This window comes from Apteryx rowi, unplaced genomic scaffold, assembly GCF_003343035.1.
Source record: "Apteryx rowi isolate R43461 unplaced genomic scaffold, aptRow1 scaffold_39, whole genome shotgun sequence".
Classification (NCBI taxonomy): Eukaryota; Metazoa; Chordata; class Aves; order Apterygiformes; family Apterygidae; genus Apteryx; species Apteryx rowi.
This window is the reverse complement of record NW_020450418.1, coordinates 1,443,335-1,464,477: the sequence shown is the minus strand read 5'-3', so window position 1 is coordinate 1,464,477 and position 21,143 is coordinate 1,443,335. Positions and strand designations below refer to the sequence as shown.

The 21,143-nt window shown below is 39.0% G+C and overlaps 2 protein-coding genes and 1 long non-coding RNA gene across 3 annotated transcripts in view; 2 read left to right on the top strand and 1 right to left on the bottom strand.

The window, feature by feature from the left end:
* The window catches only part of ANKRD13C (ankyrin repeat domain 13C), a 30,094-nt gene extending 30,036 nt beyond the window's left edge, over positions 1–58 (bottom strand). The window contains exon 1 of the mRNA XM_026074484.1: positions 47–58. Coding sequence (XP_025930269.1) covers positions 47–58 — 12 coding nt within the window. The remainder of the gene's footprint in view (positions 1–46) is intronic.
* Positions 59–441: 383 nt separating this feature from the next.
* On the top strand, positions 442–2,126 carry LOC112970287. The gene is made up of 3 exons (XR_003254939.1): positions 442–624; positions 742–971; positions 2,008–2,126. It is a non-coding gene; the product is annotated as an uncharacterized LOC112970287 (long non-coding RNA).
* Positions 2,127–2,142: 16 nt separating this feature from the next.
* CTH (cystathionine gamma-lyase) lies at positions 2,143–20,691 on the top strand. Its single transcript, XM_026074519.1, has 12 exons — positions 2,143–2,365; positions 5,039–5,120; positions 5,683–5,778; positions 6,601–6,710; positions 7,620–7,751; positions 9,517–9,574; positions 11,043–11,120; positions 12,306–12,458; positions 12,684–12,805; positions 14,696–14,748; positions 17,330–17,468; positions 19,995–20,691. The coding sequence occupies exons 1-12, from the start codon at positions 2,201–2,203 to the stop codon at positions 20,019–20,021; spliced, it is 1,215 nt and encodes a 404-aa protein (XP_025930304.1). The 5' UTR covers positions 2,143–2,200; the 3' UTR covers positions 20,022–20,691.
* Positions 20,692–21,143: the final 452 nt, after the last annotated feature.

Below are 21,143 nucleotides of genomic sequence, written 5' to 3'. Positions count from 1 at the left end.
CATCTTGGCCGGCTGCTCCCGCGAGAGGAGCGGCGCGCGGCGAGACTGCCCTCGACATCGCGAGAGCGCTGGCAGGGGGCGCGAGCGGCGCGGAGGGGCGGTGCTAGGGGCGCGGAGGCGGGAACGGCGCTGACGGGGGGCGCGAGCGGCGCTGAGGGGAGGCGGCAACGGCGCTGAGGGGAGGCGGCAACGGCGCTGAGGGGAGGCACGAGCTGCGCTGACAGGGGGCGCGAGCGGCGCTTAGGGGAGGCGGCAACGGCGCTGAGGCGCGAGCTGCGCTGAGGGGAGGCGGGAGCGCTGCTGAGGCGGGAACGGCGCTGAGGGGAGGCGCGAGCGGCGCTGAGGCGCGAGCGGCGCTGAGGGGAGGCACGAGCGCTGCTGAGGCGGGAACGGTGCTGCGGGGAGGTGCGAGCGGCGCTGACAGGGGGCGCGAGCGCCGCTGAGGCGGGAACGGTGCTGAGGCAGGAACGGCGCTGAGGCGCGGCTGAACCCCCTGCCTAGGGTTTAAGCACAAGCTAGTGCATCCGCACTAAGAATATGCCCAGCATGTGTAGGGAAACAGCTGCTTTTTCTACAGGCAGCGGAAGCTCGCCCTTGTCTCATGGAGGCCGTGAACAAAATAAGGTATGTAAGGAGAGGGACCACCTGCTGTTACAACTAGGAGTTGTTTGTCGGCCGGACAGCTCGTCCTCCTTCCTTGCAGTGTTACTTCTTCTAACAAAAGGCTGTGCCTTTTTACAGGGGTCACATCACATCTCCTTGTACTATGTCTACCCTTGGACCTACAACACAGCTTCCAGCAATCAGCAAGTAGTAGCAGCTTCCTAATTAAGACATCAGCATCGGTTTGCTGAGTAGAACCACTCTCTCTAGTGCTGACATACACAAGGAAAGTACCCAGATTCTCGGTCCATTGCAGAAATCTGCTGTGATGACTCCTACGGATTTCTTCTAGATGCATTTATAAAGTGGTAATGTGGATCTAAGAGTGTCTTGGCTTGAGGTTTAGTTACTCAACTTTGGCGGTGTGTATTCTGTATGTTGTTGCATGCCAGAGGTGTAAGCAAACCACACATCAATGAAAAAAATCTGACCAGCCAGTTCACCTTATTTATAAAGAGAACAGAAGTGCGGGATTAGTTCACGGGTCGTGAAAAATCAAGCGATTTTTCACAACACTATCTCCTCAAAGCAAATCAGCATTCCTGCATCTCCTCTGGTGCTCCTTCTGTGAATCCTCTTCACTTCAGATCGGTGAGACAAGGAAAAGAAATAGGCTCTTAATGCTGTTCTGAACAAAATGTCATTCAGCTCCTTCATTAGCCCTCAGTTTCCTGTGTCTGGGAAGCTGCTTCATTCACCAAGGGAAAGGGAAATAAAAGGAAAAAAAAACAACAATGACTGTGAAACAAGTTTCTGGAGAATTCAGGGACCTGTACAAGCGGTATTTTTTTAAAACACACCCAAAAAGGGGGAAGACAAGACAGTCGTCCTTATGTCAGTATTTAAAGATGCATTATCATCTTTTAAAGAAACTGTGTTAGGTCTGTTCACTGTTTCCAGATTTCACTACAAAAGCTGCTTCTTTAGCATTAGTTATACAAGATTCTACTTACGATAATGGAATGAATCATTATTTTTAAAAAATGATGATGTGTCAAATTCCAGGGGGATGATTTTTTTTTACAAGGGGAAACAATCTACAATTTGGCCGAAGGATTAGATCTGCAGTGATAGACAAATTAGCCTTCCGGATGACTTCTTTCTTCACCCAGTTTGCATCATCTCCCATGCCAGGTGACCGAGAAGAATTCTAGGCAGAGACCACGAAACACAGTTTCTGCACCTGCTGTCATCAGCGCGACAACAAAATTGCCTCCCGCATGTCTATTCATAATAAGGATTTTTAAATCTAAGTTTAAAAAAAGTCTTTTTTTTTTTTTTTTGCATTCATCTCTGTACTTCATTGGTTGCTCCACCAAGATTTTTCCGACCTTTTTATTTTAGAGAAAATTGAAGCCCATTTACAAACAGAACTTGAGAGGATCTCGTCGGGTCAGGGCCAGGGCCGGGTCCCGGATCGGGGCCGGGCCCCGGTCGGTTCCTCTTCCGGCGGCGGGGCCGGGGCGGGGGCGGCTCCGCCCGCGCCGGGCCCCTCGGGGCGGAGCGGCGCCGCGCAGGAGCCCAGAGCAGCGGGGCCATGGAGGGAGCCGGCGACAGCAGCGGGTTCCTGCCGCGTTTCGCCCACTTCGCCACGCAGGCCATCCACGCCGGGCAGGAGCCCGAGCAGTGGCGCTCCGCCGCCGTGGTGCCGCCGCTTTCTCTCTCCACCACCTTCAAGCAGCGGGCGCCGGGGCAGCACGCGGTGAGTGGCCGGCCTCGCGGACGCCGCTGGGTTTTCTTTTCTTCCCCTCTCCCCCGCAATTCTCTCCTGTCCCCCTCTCTCTCCCTGTCCCCCACGCGTGTTTCTCAAGGGTGCGGTGGGGGTGGTTTTCTGCAGCGGGTGCCGAGGCGCGGGGTGCAGAGCAGTCGGGAAATGCAGCGTTTAACGGACGGGGCAAGTGGTGGGGGGACTCCCGGGTCGAAACGCGTTGAAGGATGTGTTTCGTTATTTCGTTATTAAACATGGAGGGGTTGCATCTCGCCTTGAAGATGCTGTGACTTACCCTTGAAATTCAGGTTTCCTCACGGTGTCTGATTAGACGTGCAAAGTCACTGCAGGAGGGGAGGATCCTTTTTCCCCTTTTAAATCTTTAAAGCGTGTGTGACATCCCAAGCTGTTGTTTTTCCATCATGCTAGCTCCTGAAGCAAAAGGAACAAAACCAGTCTTATTGTAATTTTTTTTCCCCGTTGGAAAAGATAAGCTTTCCCACCATAGTCTGAAAGGCATATCGTCTGCCAGGAAGATTTTCAATTCGAAAGTCACATGAAGTTAAGTACTCGGGTTCCCTCTGTGACTGGACAGGCTTCCCTTTGATGCGTGCAAAGGGATTCAACTGAGGAAGCTGCCCACCRTGTTAATGCCCTGGCATGTGTCAGGTGGTTTGCATGCGCCCAAAGGCTTTGGTGAACCAAGGGAGATAACAATATTGAACTTTGCTGCGAGGCCTGGACATTTCCTCRTTTATACAGATTGTGTAAGAGGTTGCTTCAATTGTCCTTCCAGATCTCAAATTTTCCATAAATATTTTGTGGAGGTCTTGAAGCACTTGAAGCGTTAAATTATCATGAAGTTCCTGATGGTCACAACGTGCGTGTGAGGGAAATAACACATTTTTTGAATTCATGAATCAGCATTTGCCCCAAGCCCTAATTCTGAACATCACGCTTTGCCAGTTCAGCAGTCGGAATTTGCCTCATGACCTTTGATCACTTACATAGACTAAAATTTTGAATACTTGTGAGCTGACAACAGATTAATTAACTTGTTGAAGAGCACAGAAGAAGTAGTCACAAGCTGCTGTACTTACATACTGTTAATAAAGTGAGCCACGTTCCTGCTGGAAGCTCAGTGAGAACAGTCTGTCAGATTCCTGAATATGATGAAGTTGTCTTTAAACAGAAACCTTGAAAATACAAAAATACCAAGATGCTTAGCCAGGTTCTCTTGGTGACAAATGCATCCATGTGTGCATGATTTTTTTTTCTTGTTTAAGTTTTCAGTATTCATATAAAAACTATTGGATTCAAACCTGGAACTTGGCATGATTGCATGGCAGGAAAATATCTGAGCTTTCTGAAGAACTTTTTGACTGGTCTTTCCCAGTCTGGTACTGACCAGTGCCCTATAGYATTTATCAAGCAGAGGGTCATGGAGAAGGGACACTTCCTTTCTGATAAGAATGTGAGAATGAGTGGACTATGTCAGACCAAAGCCTTTTCTCCAACAGCAACCGAAGGTAGACAACTAGAAAAAAAGAGAAAGAATGTGGCAAGCAGTATGATATTTCTCCCAATACTCTCCCAGAAACCGTTTTCTGCTTGGGGATGTCCGTAAAGGGCTTGGAGACAGTTTTGGAGTTATTCTACTTGTTGTATTGGGTACTTAAATATCTTTTGGAAGCTGCTCAGATGATCATCTTAGTTTCAGTGTTAATTTCTGGGGATACGTGATCAAACGCAAACATTATARTATCTGGGTCTCAGAGATACAGATTGCTTTCAGTGAAGTCACCCTGAGCGGAAGGTACTCATCGTTTCACAGAATTGGGCCTCCTAGCCATCATAATTCAGATTTTGGCAAATAATTTGGTTTCTAGTTCATTTAGTAATTCTAAATGATGTAATTCCTGTTCATTTAGATAATCACTATAATAAGACAAATAATCAAAGATCGACTGCTGCTGTCTAGAACACAGATTCTCTTTAAAGAATGGAGAAATTAATTTTCTCTAAGTTCTTCCTTCATTGAGATACAGGCTGTGTTTTAGTCAATCAGCAGAGGTCTAGGTGTTTTTTTTTTTTAATTAATGCTTAATTAAATTAAATTTATGCTTAATTAAATTAATTTAATTTAATTTGAAATGTTGCATGGCATTTAAATGTGCTTTAGATATTCAGATTTTAAAGGGGTGGCAGTCCATGAGATTAGTAAAGCTGTGTTGGTTGACAGCAGCTGAATAAATATCCAGCCATTGATTTTTTTCAAATGGAGTGATGAATGGCTAGTGACTGGAGCTGAACTGTAGACATCCCTTTAAAGCAAAATGAGCTTTTCGCTCCAAGATCAGTTAACACAAAATATGTCAATGTGTATTAAAATTCATACCAGATAAATCTAGGTAAAGCTCACATAGATGTCTTGCTAGAGCTCATGGGAGTCTTAATAACAAACAGATTTGTAAGGTAGGAGGGATGGATCCTACATTGTGTACGACAGCTTGATGTAGCCAGAAGACCATCCCGCTGTTACTGGAAAGGATGGATGCAAAGCCTGAGTGTTGAGGRTGAGGACTTTTTAAGGAACCCAGGATTAGTATTGTACAAAACTTTCTCACTGCTCTCTTTTAAGTTATGTTTGTTTTGCTTTCACAATAGGGTTTTGAATATAGCCGGAGTGGAAATCCTACCCGAAATTGCCTAGAAAAGGCTGTAGCTGCACTGGATGGAGCTAAATACTGTAAGCAGTTAATGGTTTCCTTAAACAAGATGTCAGCACATGTATCTCTTGATAATGCTTTACAGTAGGCATGTATTGTGGAGGCAAGAATGTTGCGTTTTCACCAGCACTTGTATGACAGCAAGACTTTGACTACTGGTTAGGGGCATGAGCTGCTTTGATCTGTGTTGTGAAACTTAACATTCGGGAAAGTCCAGCTCAATCACTGGTCTTTGTATAATGACTTTACTTCTTTTTGCTGCATTTAATACCTAAGCTTAAACTTAAGTATGGTGTTTCATGCTGTAAATTCATCCCTGTGTAGCAGCACTGAATTCAGTGGTGTGAGCATGAACGGATCAGCACTTGCTRTCAGACTTTGTTACCAGAGTTCACCGAGGGTTACACCTTATGTAAACAATGTCTATTGCTTTTAGTGAATCTACTTAGAGTGAGATAGCATAAGTGAGAGTGACAGAACAGGTTCCTTTTGAAAGCTAAGTAAGGAAAGTGAAGGCAAGTTTGACAGAGTTGTACCATACTAAAATATGATCCATCTGCCATTTACTGTTCTCTGTTTTAGGTTTAGCTTATGCTTCTGGCTTAGCTGCTACTGTGAATATTACTCACCTGTTAAAGGCAGGGGATACAATTATCTGTATGGATGATGTCTATGGAGGTAAGTAAAGCACATGTTTTTGGTCTTAATTGTGCAAATGATTTAAAGTACCTATTTGTATTTTTCATTAACCTTTTGAATTGCATGCTTCTGACCTTATTTTTCTTTAAAGCCTTTTCACTTCATGAGAACATGAGTACATGGTTTTTACAACGTGAGAATAGCATACAGTTTATTGTAGAAATATAGGTTTGGACTATGGGTCGGAGTTGTTTATAGTGTATTTATGTAATAGAATTTATATGTAGATCCATTCTTTGTGATTTAGTTAATATATAGAGAGACATTTTTTGATAAAACAAAAAAGAAATATCAGTTTATTCTAATTATAATGCATTGTAAGATTGGGAATTGTCTTAGAGGCAGCCTGCCAATGTGAAAATACCTGTTAGAATAGCATATGATGACTGTGAATGTGTACTTTGGGACCAGCAGGAGGATTTCAGTTTCAGTTTAATTTACCCATTAAAAAAAGCCCAAACAGTATAATGCTATTAATTGAAAGTATTTCAGAAATCATTCTGATTCCATATTCCTATTACTTTTCCATGATGTTTAAAAATACAGCAATCTTTAAATCTTTTAGAAATAAAAGCATACTATTCTATCTTTTACAGTGTACAGCATAAAACTTGCACTCTGACTTTCCTTGGTTATATACAGGAGACTGGAGATCAGTGAAGGAATGTTAGTTTTATTTTGTACCTCAGTTCTTGCATTTTTTTCTCCCATCCTGTTAAATAAATTTAAAGCAAAACATTTCTTTAACAAGTCGCTTGCTCGCTCGCTCACTCACTCGCTCTCTTTTTTGTTGTTGTTAAGGTACAAACAGGTATTTCAGGAAAATAGCCATGAAAATGGGTTTGAACATCATTTTTGTTGACTGTACAAAATTGGAATGCCTGGAAGCTGCAATTACACCAGAGACCAAGGTAGGAGAGAGAAATTGCTAATCTTGTTTGCTTAATGTCCTTAGATAATTTTATTCTTGCTTCTTATATGGTCATATGATAGGCTTTTATTTAGTGTGCAAAATAAATAAATGCAATGCCTAGAAATTTTTAACTTCTTAAATCTCTTAGAAGCACTAGGAAATAGCACAATTTCAAAGTGCTTCAAGAGGGGGAATAGGAAATCATCTGCAAGCAATAAAGGCTTCTTCAGAGAAACATGTTGAAAAGGCCTGTTGAAAAGGGGAAAGAAGTCGGGAAGTAGTTAGTGGTGTCATAGCTATAATGTTATAAAAATGAATAAGCAGTGTTTTGGAGTGGTAATAGTTGATCTCGTGGAAGATAGTACAGCTGTAAAAGGCTTCCAAACTTTTGGACATAAAGTTTTCTTCTAGTATGTCAGGCATTCTTTAGCTATGAAGGACTTCAGTTCTCAAAAGCTTTGCTGTTTTTAACACATATCAGTTGTTTTCATGGAAAATAGTACCTCTCCCAAGGAATCTTGTCTTTCTTCAGTAATAACCCTTCCTTATTTACACTCTGCAAACTGAATGGAAAGCTGACACTCAACAAGTTAACATTAAAAAGCAGTTAAGACTTCAAAAACCRTTTCTTAAAATAGAAATGTAGTATTTGTGTTGGTAGAACTGATGATAACAAAGTATCCTAAATGATACTGATGATGATAATTGATGATGATGAAAAGTAACTGGTGTTTATGTGTGAGAGAGGGGCCTGGATATTCAAGTATTGTTAGTTTTTTAGTCTGACACTATTAAAAATATATGAAAAGGAGGAAATGTTTGCTTTAAACACTGTGCAATATACATGCATCATCACCAGCATTGTAATGTCTCCAAACTGATGGTTTATATTGTTGAATTACTACAGCTTGTTTGGATTGAAACGCCTACAAACCCCACACTGAAGGTCATTGATATTCAAGGCTGTGCGGATGTAGTACATAAGCATAAAGATGTTCTTCTAGTAGTAGACAACACTTTTATGTCTGCATATTTCCAGGTAAACTGTTTGTTTGTTTACAATTATTCCATTATTTCAGTGTATTCAAAAGTACTTTTTTTGAAGTAGGAAGGACCACCAACAAAGAGCTGTGGTTTTGATCTGTGTACTTTAAAATTGCCTGCTGTAGTTCTAGGTACAACTGATGCACTGCTACTTTTTAAATTAGTAAAGATGGGATCCAAAGTATTTTATAGCTAGTTATATAGAAATATGATAACAGTAAAAACAACATAGCTCAACAGTTAAATAAACACACCGGATCGTTTTCAACATTCAGTATTTTGTTGAACATGTGGCTTAGAAGTTTATAATTTTGATCTCTGACAAGTCTCATAGTTTTTCTTCTTTTTTAACTAGAATACATGAAGTAAAGATAGTTTTTTAAATTACACAAATATTTCTAAATAATAAACTTCAAAGTCTTGTTCATCTTAATRTGGACTAGAAATATTCGTATATATTTCTCTGGACACCAAGCTAACCCCTTTATAATATAGGCCTAATGAAAAACTGTTTAGTTTTTTTTTTTTTTTTGAAGGATGAAACAAAAGGTGTCCTTGTGTTTGTTAAGGATATTGAGATCGTTATAATTTAAGAGAGGTTTATAAAAAGTGTTAATGCTTAGCTAAAGTGGCACTTGAGTTTGTCTTGCACACATCAAAGGCTTAGTGATTGTATATTTTTCTTTTCCTGTATCTATTTTCCTTCTGAAAGACACGTGCGTGGAAGAAGCAAAGTGAACATCTGGAAATAAGAGCTAGTTAAGATATCTTATATTGACCTGGTCTTAAGAGGAAGTCTGTTTTAATGATTAATTTCAGTAAGCATTAATAGGTAATGTCTTTAAACCCCTCAAGAATGCTGCTGACAGAAAGTACTAAGAAAATGGTAATTTTAGGGTGATTTTTTTTTATAGTAATATTGAATATAGAGGCACTGATGTTAATGCTATTATTGCAATGGCCAAGCATTGGGAATGCATGCCATCTTTGTTCCTTGAAAGGACTTCCACATTTAATCTGACAGCAGTGTTCTTTTGCTCTAAATCTGATTGCTTTATCACCTTTTAACACATTAGTACTCCTCAGTATTTATAATATGTTTAAATTTTGTGCAAAACTGTTACTTAGTTACTGATTAAAATAAGATTGTTCATTCCTTTTTGCCTRTTAACATCTAGGTTTAACTCCCACCTTAAAAAGGCTTCTAGCAATAAAGTTGAACGGGTTAGAAAAGAGAGACTTGACAAACAAAACCCTTTGCACTTTCTTCAGGTTTCCAATTGTTCTTCCTATGTTGTATCACTAATACTGATACTTAGAAAGCTGGAAGATTTTTTTCTTTGAAAACTAAACCTTCTTTATTGTCTTGAGGCCTATATTTTAGACTGATTATCATTACTTATCCCCTCCTCAGCTAAGCAATATAACTAATTTTTCATAAGTGTGAATGGGCTGAAGGTTAAGTGCATTCAGTTCATTCAAATTAATCGCTCCTGTCTCTGAAGCCAGTGGAAGTTAGACTGGTACCTTTGAATCACACTTTATTGTGTGTTCTTTTTATTGTGCTTATCATGAATTCAGAGTAATTTTTGTTACATTCTGTCTTTCTTCATCCTGTTRTTTTTGCATTAAGGTTTTGATCTTGGTTTCTGTGTCTGTTGTTACTTTCTGGTTTTGATCACAGCATTTCTGGACAGTTTGGGAAGGGCTAGAGTGCAAAAATAACTTTAATCAGACCTATTATTTTCATTTCATTTTAGCGTCCTTTATCTTTGGGGGCTGATATTTGTATGTATTCTGCAACCAAATACATGAATGGTAAGTATTTGGATTCCACACAACTCAGGCTGGTTGTTTCAAAGCCATTCCAAGTACCACAGAATCTTTGTGTTACCTCTTGAACCTCTTCCATGTCTCACAGAAGCTTCTACATTCATTTTGCCTTGGAGAAATCTATATATAGCTATTGCCAACTTGCTGCTAACAGCAGCAGTGAGTGATGTTGTGCAAACACAGTTTGCACTGTGATAGTGTCCAGATGGTTTGCCTTAATGAAAAGAACAAATCCATGAGATAAAACTGTATTTCTCAAACCCRGGCTCCCTCCAGGTTTGGCTGGTTTTACAGTGTTCAGAATGGAGCAGTCCTGGATAAGAAACCAACAGCAGCTGTTGGAAATACACCACGCACACATACACCCATCTGTAAAACTAAACAGTCGGCCACAGTTGGCTGGGGTCACCTCACAGAGCCTTAGTCCCTTTGTGGGTGCTGACTGCTGGCATAATTGGTGCTGTGCAGTGACAGTTTGCTCTAGAAGCACTCTGTCCTGACCAGATTCACTGGATTCCAGCCACTGTAATCTCCTTCAACATCCTTTCTCTCTTGCATGTACCATTTCCTTACACATCCTTGCCAGTCAGAGCTTTGGCCTCTGCTCATGCTATGTATGCCCTTTTCCTGATGTGCATCCTCTCCCACTAATCTTCTCTCACTACATCTGCTCTGGCTGCCTTCCTTTCTGCCAACAGCTGCAGGCAGTTCATGAAAGTGAATGCATCCGCCAGTAATTCTTAGATAGACCATTAGTTTCAGTCTGAGGAGTCTTAATAGCTCCTAAACTATTCCTGAGGAAAGAAATACTGACACGACTTTGAAGCACTGTACCTATAGGTGCTTGTAGCCACGTTAGCTTTAATCTGGCTGCAACACAGCAAAGGGACATCAGCRCAAGGTAGCTGCCAGAAGAGATATTAAGGTTGAAGGAAGATTTTACATGGCTCTGTTGGAGCCTGTTCAAAAGCATATTCATTGTGTTGTTTCCCAAACAATCCAGACTAAAATACAGGTTTACTGTGCTACCTGTGCTGTAACCACATGTTCTCATTGTGGTACAGATAAAAGTGGAAGTGTTCTAGCTGCTGTTTGTTCTTGCTAAAGCAGCAGTCTGTGTTGCCTATCTGCTCCACAGGAACACATTTGATTTCTGGACAAGGTCCTGCTTTCTGTCTGTTAGCTGTAGTGGGTATGGTAAGTATCTGGGGGCWTGAGAAGAGATCACACAACATGCGACATTGCCAAATGCTAACCATAACTTCAGAAGAAGCTGAAATCTGCCTTATGATTCACGTGTTGGTACAGGAAGGACAACTGTAGCAATGAGGAGTCCAGTGTCTTGAAAATATGGGACTGTATTAGCACCAAGACTGAAAAAATGAGTTTATTGCAGAACCCTGGAGCAGATGGAGTGGCTAACATTGTTCTCGTGTTCTCCCTGCATTTTTAGGGCACAGCGATGTTGTAATGGGACTTGTTTCRGTAAATTGTGATGATCTCTATGAAAGGCTCAAATTCTTACAAAACTGTAAGTAATCAATGTAGGAAATAACTTAAAATGCATTATATTCAATTATTATATTCAAATATACCAGTTCATAATGGAAAACGTTGCATATACACAAGCATGAATTCTATCTCTAGAGATGTAGCCCAAGCATGTAAATGTGAGGAAATGTAAATGACTGGAGCGAAAGTAGTAAAACATACGTAGGAAACCTAAATTCTGTTCCYTGCCTTTCCTAAGTACGTGGCATGGCCTTATGCAAACATGACAGCTTTCGTTATACCCCCATGGCTTCTCGGTCAAATGAAGTTAATGACACTGGTCTTCTCTCAAAAGCACTTCATAGCTGCTAATGGAAGAATACTCAATTATGTGTTCTGTGCTTTTTTTTCTGCCATTTTGTTTGTTTATAAATTGGAGGAAAGTTGTTCTTAAATTTCAATGCCTGACAACAAATGGYTGAAATCAGGGCTGTTCAGTCTATGGCTTGAACTATGAACTATGCCCTTTTCTGTGGGCAGTTCAGGGGACTGGCGAAATGAGATGAATTGTCTGGCGGTAGCTGCTTGAATCCAAGCACCATCTGTCTCTGAAGGATTAAAGTTGAGACCAYGGCAAAAAGCACGCAATCTTTTCCTGTATTCACTTGACTTCACACATAAGACCTTTAAATGATGCATTTATTTAATTTCATCTAACTTATGTCAATTATATTTGGGCTTTTTTTAACTCATTCACAAATCAGAGGATTCAGCTAATGTAGAATTTTCATATATAGTTTGATTTTAACAATAGAATTTTACTGCCTCATAATGAATAGTGTTCTGTCTGCCTCCTGTCTGCTACAGAAGGAGTAAAGGTGTATTAGGTCTAGCAGATTTCATCCTCAAGTCTGCAGTTTATTAATTCAGCTCATTAATTGCTTTCATGTGTATGTGAGATGGGGAGGACAGATGACATCGAATTTGTCTTTCCCCTTGTCTTGTTCTAACTTTAGAGTATTTATACCTTGGTATCAGAGTGCTACATTTGAGTTTTCAAGGTCCAAAGTAAATTCTGTGCAGATGGAAGCCAAGTTCCAGTAGGAATCAGTAGGAATTTTATCTGTTTGCTTCAGGGGTTAGCTTGGAAATTAGTACTGTTATTTAGTTATATCAAAAAAGCCCTCTTTATTTTATGTGTAATTTTGTCTTTTAATTTCTGTAGCTCTTGGAGCTGTTCCGTCTCCTTTTGACTGTTATCTATGCAATCGTGGTTTGAAGACACTGCAAATCCGGATGAAGCAACATTTCCACAATGCATTGGCTGTTGCTCGATTTCTTGAGTCAGACTCCCGTGTGGAGAAAGTCATTTTTCCTGGTAGGTTGGCCTGTCTTCAAAGCAGGTGACATCTTGGAATGGCATGCATTTGAGTACTGTAATACTGTCATTTATATACCCTTAACATTTGATGACTCTAGGTGTCTACCTTGGCAATGGCCTTTTCATGTGAAGTGTTTTTCCACGGTTTATGGTGACTTGCTTTTGTCTTTGAAGGGATGGTAATTAACATAAACAAACTTCTACACATATTACTAATTTCAGGATTGCCTTCACACCCTCAGCATGAGTTGGTCAAGCGGCAGTGTACTGGCTGTCCTGGAATGATAACCATTTATATTAAAGGAAATCTTGAACATGCTGTTACTTTTCTCAAGAATTTAAAGGTAAATGACATTAAATATATGCTACCCTAAAGTGAATTGAATCTGTCCTTTTGAGTGTGATAATGGTAGGAAGTGGTTTTCCTTGGGGCAGGGAGAGACTTCCTCTACGCTTGCAAAGCTCCTTATTTCTTTTGGGTGTATCCATCTYGGAAATAATAGATTGTCTGCAACACTAATGAGAGGGAAGAAAAGGATGCCTCAACCTCAAGGATGCCTCGTTTAAAGTGTCTGTTTACACAGTATTGTGTTCTATGTCCAGGTTAGCCCAGGTATTGCTTCTAATAAAGTACTTGCGTAGTAGCCTTTTACAATTGGCCACAGTATTTGAAAGCAGAGAAGCTGTGGCTGGTGTAATACTATGGTAATATTTCAAAGCACTTGTCAGGAGAAAATCCTGGTGAGAAATAATATGAATCATGAAACAAAGAAGGAGCCCCTCAGTTTAGAGAATAGTTGTTTGTTTATTTTATGAGCCATAGGATTTTGGTTTTGGTCTTCGTAATTCATGCATTCTGTCTGTACTCTTTAATGTATATGTAAGTCTTGGCCTCTGGTTAATTTGCATTCTGCTCTTCTTTTTGTTTTTTAATCATGGAAAAACAGATCAGTAATAACTGACAAAGGCAAAATAGAACTTCCTCGCCCTCCTTGTCTTGCTCACCTGCCAGTTAATGTCATCAGCAGAAAATGTATATACTAACAAAATAATTTTCCCACAGAATGTCCTTTTGAATGAGAGTGAGTATTTAATCCTGGTGCAGGAGATCAAGCAGATGTGCCAACAAGTTAGAGTGCGGAAGCACGTTCCAGAAGATACAGTCCCCTATGAGCATATTCGCTTCGCGCCTTTGACTTGGCCAATCATCAGTTTGTCACTAGGCTGATTTAAAAAAAAGTAAGGCCAATGCTTTACACCAAGCTGAGACAAGAGGATTCTCTGGTTGATAGGTTGGTTGTGGGTTTTCTGTGGCCTTGCTGAGTACAAAAGAAAAAAAGCCAATATGAGCAACCAGAAGTGCAGAGAAATAGAGGGCAGTAAATACATTCCTAGCAGACAAATTGAACAAATCGTGCCTGTGTATCTGAGTGCGGCCAACCCTCTAGAGAGCTCCTTTGTCATCCAGGAATATATGCATAATTTAAAGATCAGTGTTAAAAAACCTTAACTAGTGGAAAGCAGTTCTCAAACACAAGTTCTAGAAATTTAGGATGTGCTTCAAAATACTAAACTAATCTTCAGTGAAAATAAATCTGTTCAGTCTTATTGGAAGCATCTTAAAGGTTTTTTTCTTTTCTTTTTTTTTTCTACATCAGTTCTGCCTTTGGCCAGCCTAAAAAGTATGTTACATGTGAATATTGATAAGTGATGGTGATGATGGAGAAGAATAGACAAGGATATGATATAGTCAGTTAAACCATAATCTAAATTTGTAAGATATGAGCCTGGTTTTATTCAGGCAGATGGTTTTATCCCTTCTCTGACTAGAATGAACCCATTGGTAGGCCCCAGGCAGAATCCTCTCCCTAATGTTATTTTCCCTGCTGATCTTCCCCGTCTGCATCGCTCTCCGTGCATTGCATTATGGGAGCTACTTTTGAGTTATATTTGCTCAACATGGGAATATTTTAATTTCAGTTTTGTATCAGTGCCTTTTATAGTCATTTTAGGAAAAATCTATTTTTAATCTTAATAGTTAACTTGAAAATGTCCACCTTTTTTTCCTTATTACAGCTAATATTTTTCATAATATAAAAGTTATTGTAGAAAACTTTAGCAAAAGTATACAAAAATAAGAAAATTAAAAGTTCCTGTTTCTTTCACTGTCTCTTTCTAAGCTTTCGTACCTTTATATTTTTTATTTTAACTTCTGTTTACTTTTTTTGCTGTAGCTTTTTGCACTGGCTGAGAGTCTGGGAGGATATGAAAGTCTAGCAGAGCATCCGTAAGTCATTTTTCACCTTAAAAGTCTATTAAGAAAAATTCTGAAAAGCTTCACAGTAGCAAAAGAGTTTCCGATGTATTTTTATGGTAGTTCTAAAATTTACTAGTATAAAAAGCTATAATGTTTTGCATATAATTGAGCTCCAAGGATAGTATGTCGTATAACACAAAAACAATGGCTACTCCAGAAGACTTTTTTAAGTGCAAGAAGAACACGACCTCCTACATTAAAATATTCCTGAATGATAATAGATTGTTCCAAATCTAACCCAAAGAGGTAAGAAATATCACACCCTTCAGCATTGTGGAGTGTTTGAGGGGGCCAGAACTGGAGCAACCCTTGGAAGCCCCCTAATAGTGTTGGGATGGTGCAGCATTTGCAAGAGTGCAAAGATGCGCACCTAAGGTGTCCTTGTCCCAGCTGGGCTGCAGGTTTCAAATTTTGCTGCTTAGGGCTTAGCCAAAGCACATGTGGTCTCTGTGCCTGGTCTTGAACTCCTTTGCCTAGGTAAACCTTCTTTAGCACTCACACTCTCTCAGTTATAATTAGACCTGCATATTAAATATATATCAAAGTAGGTTCATCAACATTCACTTTTCTTTCCCCCTCCCCAAAATGCTTTATGGTGCCATTGGCTGAGTTTTAAATTAGGCTAATAGGTCTTATATCCATTGAGCAAATTGTTTTAGAGCCATTGTAAATTTTAACAATTTTTTTTCACTATTTTCAGCAATACTATGCTAATACTTTCCAAGTTTCCTTGTTTAATCTGGAAGACTGAGCTGCAAAGTACTGTGCTATCAAATCCAAGAAATCAGTATTTTTAGTATTGAGTCTGTTTGATCTTACTACTGTGAGGAAAAATGACTGCCATTCTAACTGCTTACACAAGAGGGCATATTCAGTACCTTAAACTGAATTGCATCTGTCTTCATGTCAGGCGGTTTTGCAAGGATTTTGGTAATACTTAGCTGCCTCTGCCCAAAGCAATTGGTCAGGTAGATCTGTAGAATTTTCAGAGAAAGTAGCTGTTTAGACTCCTATCTAGTCATTGCAACCAGTAGTGAAAATTAACATAATGTTGTTGCACCATTATCTTTTTTCTTTTTTAACCTGCTGATATTTGGGTGGGGGTCATTTACCTGCATGATTTACCAAATAGAGATAAGCAAGAGTGTTTATTTAAAAAAAAAAAAAAAAGTTTAAAATGGAATTTTTATTTAATTGGATACATAAATCCAATTTGCTCTTATAAAAAAAATTTACATAGAAAGTTATGATTAAATTTATGTGCTAAATCATTTTAGTTACTCATTTTAGAATAACCCCAAATCTTAAACATTCAAACATCTGAAAGATAGTTGCTAACTGGTGGAAGTCACTGGCTGAGCATATGGGGGAAATAGCTTCTTATGCAGGTACAGAGAGAATAAACGCTTCAGTGTAAGTAGTACCATTTGACAAGTGATCTGAGCAACCAGAGGTTAAAAAGATTGGGAGATTTCTTTCAGTCTATGAATAAAAACTAAGTATGAGAAAATGTGATCTAGTATTTTTAAAATGTTGAAGAATATAAAGCAACCATTTCATTTTAAAAGAGAATTTTCTGTATTTGATGTTTAATAATCCAGTATTTGAGTAACTTTTCTTTCCTATACATCCAGTGCACTTATTCCACAAATTAATGCTTACAAGTGTTGTTCATGTGTCTCATTTGGACTACAGTTCAAATACTTTGACATAAATTATGCATAAAATAACTTAGAAAAAAGTGGCATTATTCATAATTTTCTAAAAGTATAAAACTGAAGAGAATTAGTGTGCATATACATGATATTTATTTAAATAATTGTTAAAGTATTCTTAAATAGAAAAGTGGTAAATTTTGTGTAAATATTATTAAATTAATAACCATTGCAAAGTATTGATTTGCAACCAATGAAAATCAGTCTTTTTTCAGGAAATGTCATAAGTGTGGATACAAAACAAGATTTAAAAAACCTGATTGTAGTCAAAGATTCTACTTGTTGATTTGAACCACTTTATTTTAAGTCTGGTGTACAGGACACTGTTCTACCTTCACTTGGGGACTCGGGTGGCTCCTTTCTGTAAGCAGGGGAAATCTTAGGCTAATGATTTCAAAGTTGCCCTAGCTGCTTTTTGATCGAGAAGGCATCTCTCTGATGGAGAGGTGCAAATCCTTCTATAATATTGCTGTATCTCCATATGCTTAAAGTAGAGCTTTTAGATCCTCTTTTTCTGAAAATTAAAAAAAAAAATCTGGAAGGAAGAGGAGTAGGATTTTTTTCTCCTCTTTCAGTTCCACTTTTTTTTCATGATCTGTAGTTTGGAATTACTGCACTGAAACACTTGGAGATACAAGTCACTGACTTCACTGAAGTTCACTTAATTTGCAGTGACTGACAATATGATATCTTCAATCTATAGGTTAACTAGCAGGTGATACAAAATAGGTATGAAATCTTCGTGCAACTACAGGGAATGCTGGCAAGTAACCAGTGTGGTTGGTCTCTACCAATAACAATAAAAGCTTCTTAAAAAAACTATTTTTTTCTTTCAGAGCCATCATGACTCACTCTTCAGTGCCTAAGGAAGATAGGGAGGCTCTTGGAATCAGCGATACATTAATTCGTCTATCAGTTGGTTTGGAAGATGAAGAAGATTTACTGGAAGACCTAGATCAAGCTCTGAAAGCTGCAGTAAGTTGGTTGTTATCTTAATGCCATCACTACAAAAAAAATTTCCCCTCTAATCATCTGTCTTTCTAACTAATCACATGTGAGCTCTAACAGTTTTACTGAGTCTCAGGAGTAAGTTGCTAGTTAACTAACAAGTGCAGCAACTGTCTCCTGGTAATTTTTACCTCACTTAATTTTTAAAGTACTCCTAAACATGCCTTGCAGAGTGTGCATACATTTTTCAAGTTTTCCTTATTAACATTCTCTTTGCATCGAGGTTTACAACCCTTGTCAGTCACAGTCCAAATTCATGTAGATTCCTACTGCAAAYGGATGGTGTCCTTAGAGTCTGAGTGATAGGGATAGCTGATAAAGTTAGGGCAAATGGAGACTCTCATATAGGCAGTGAAGTGCTTAATAAGCATGTATGTACTTTGAAATTTTCATGTCATAATTTTAGAGAGGGTTAAATATATTAAGCAGCTTCAATAAAAGAGCTTCCACCAGATAGTAACTCCTATATTTGAGTAGCATTATTTCCTTTATAGGCAAGGGAGTATTCCTACTCCTCTACCTAAAGTTCTGTATTTCAGACAATAGATTAAAATATGATTCCRTATTGTGTCTTTTCTTCTCAAGGCAGATCTTCTAAAACACATTAAGTGTATATGTGTATGTGTTTGTTTGTGAGTATACATACATGCACATGTATAGAGTAGAGACTAATGAAATATTTCTTGCTTGGTCCTATACAGATTTGGATAGGCCTGTGTTGTGACTGATAGAATAATAGTTTTTCCTGCAAGTTTTTTTTAATTACTCTTTTCTTACTGGAGTGGATTAGACGTACCTGAAAAATATAAAGTAGGGGCACTTGGCTTTGAACTGGTGCATCAATCTGATGCATACTATTTGGAAGCTGCAGACTCGCAGTTTGATGTATCAGTATTTCAGTGCAGAATATGCTATGTAGTACTGTCCTTTCTATTTATCATGTTGTAACTTATCAAGGGCATTGCCAGTGTCTTTGGTTTCTGCAGTAGTGAATAATTGGTTACGTAAATTTCACTGATCATCCTAGAAAGTAGATCATGTCATCCGATAGGTCCTTTCTCTTTCCCAGAAAGAGATCCCTGACCTTTYGGTATGCAGGAGAATTCCTTGTGATTTAAAATCTCATGACAGCTTCAAATCTGAATATATGAGCAAGACATGCGAAGCAGATGTCCTTAGGCCTACCCACCCACTCTGATTTAACCTCTAATTATGTCTAGTCTCCAGAGCTTCAGTGGAAGTCTAAAAACCCTTCCAACCTTCAGAAGCATAATTGTGTGTTGGGGAGAGGAAGGAGAGCTTCCTCCTGATCTTACAGGCAACAAACAGAGCCCAGAGGCATGGGATGGCCACAGGCAAAGCGTGAGCCCTTTCAGATGCCATTGTAGATCCATTACCCAAGGATGTGCACTAGATCTTTGGTTCCTGTTGCAAGCTCGATTTTTGTTCTCAGAAACTGCCAAGTGTCGTCAAACAATCCCATCCAGAAAACTTCTTGTTCTGTCTTTACAATTCTAGGTTCCTTTCCCAAGTATCCCGTTTGTCTGGTATAGAAATTCACTTCTGGAAAGTTAGAAACTTCTGATTTCCGAAATCTAATCATATTCCTAACCTGTTTATATCCACTTGATCACACATTGCTCCCACGCAGGCAAGCTTGGGTATTAAACGTGTTGCTACCCCACAATGAAAAAGTTTCATCAGGGCAGTGTGCTCTCTGCCACGCTATGAGAAGTGTTCTCCCTCCCAAGATAGTTTGGGGGGGGSGTCAAAGAGAATGAGGGAGGCACAAGGTAAATCAAGGATTGCGGCAAAGCACGTGCTTAAGAGGGGCTTCAGCAAACGATGCACTAAAATTTAGTAAATAACCACACTGTAAAAGCATGAGTTTCCTTCTTCCCTTCCTCCTGCTTGTACTTTCATACTGTCAGAGCACCATAACTCTCGTTGGTTTGTTTTCTTCTCCTGGGGATTCTGAGGATTCRTTAACTCCTCAGGAGTCCTCGCGATGCTTAGTACAGAGTTCAGTGGAAAGACGGAGTCAGTCTTTACTCGACCGTGAATCAGCTCTAAGTCAATGGCAGAGGTAGAAGTAGATTCAGTACTGCCTTGTTTTCCTCCAACACCTCTGCTGGTAGGTACCAGCATCCCAAAAAACAATTAGAAAAATTAAGGTGTTTGAAATTAGTTTTGTTTGAGAGAACATGATGTTACTAGCAGATAAAATATAAATCTGAGCCCTGCAGCAATTGTAGCAAATGTATAGTAGTTTGATACACTGCACAGCCAGGAAGTTATTTTTTTCTTTCATTGGTGATATGGAAAGTTAATAAAAATTAGCAATAATAACTGCATGTGTTTCTACATGCCAGTATAGAGCACAAAGATAACTTGGTGCTACTCTGTATTATTCTTACATGCTGAAAATTGAGTGGTGCATGGTTGATATAGGTGCATAGTATAATTATCTCATACTTTTCCTTCTTACTGCAGTTTCCAGAGAATAAGACTTTCAACTAACATCTAAAACCTGAATTTGGAAGTTGAACGTTAAAYGGCTAAAGAAGATGACATGAAAAGTCAAACTGCTAGCAGTTTTCCTTGGATTTGCCTTTGAGAATTGAAATCTGTTCAATCAAACTCTAGATTCCCGGGGAGTTTTTCCTTTGTGCCATTATGTTCATTCTGTTAATGTCTGTTTGTATGTTGGTTACACACTATTGCGCAAACCTTACACTCTCCTCTGTGTCCATTTCTGGTTGTACTGTAATTCTTACCACTGGAATTTAAGAAGTCAATTTATGTTTGAGAGAAGCTGTGATATATACTCAGGAATATTATGGCCAGTTCTCTCAGTGGAAATTAATGTTTCTCATTTGTCATGCTAATGCTAAGAGGATGTTATATCTCTAGGGTTTGTTTCTGTTAATTAATTTTTCACATCACTTCAAAACCAACAGTATTCTTGAATATCATTGATACAATTCAGATTTTTTAATGACACTGGAAATTTTTCCACCCTCTGATATTTTATGGAGTATTGAAAATGAAGCAAAATCCAATATCTGATACCTAATGGTGACTTTCTGAAGATGATTCTTTGGCTTTTAAAAAAAATCACTTAACTGTGTTAGTGATTTGCTATATATTTGGAGTTGGAATTTGTTAATTAAAAGATACTTTGCATTTCCCTGTTTTTGTTACTACTTTTGGTATTTGAACATACTACTTACATTCAAAGTCAATTGATAAAGTGACCCTGGATTTGTTTAAGTTCTCCTATAGGAAAATGATTTCATCAGTGTTTTTAATTTTGTCAAGAAAAAAAGAGATACAAATTGTTATACGTTGGAATTTATCATGCAAATTGCAACATTCCCACAAGCAAGGATTTCCATCAGACAGTAGACACTGACTCACAAAAGGGCATTTATTCAGATTAGTGGTTTGCTGCATTGGATTTGTTGGTGCTTTGAAGTTCTGTAGACTTACGGTTCTGTGTGTTGGTCTGCCACAGTGATGAGGGCAGTGCATATACTAAAATAGGAGTCAGCTCCATGTTTCAAGCGAAGATCTTAATAGTCTGTGTTTTGCCTCTGCAAATACCCCAGTGAAGATGCTGAGGCTGTGTCTGAAGTTAGA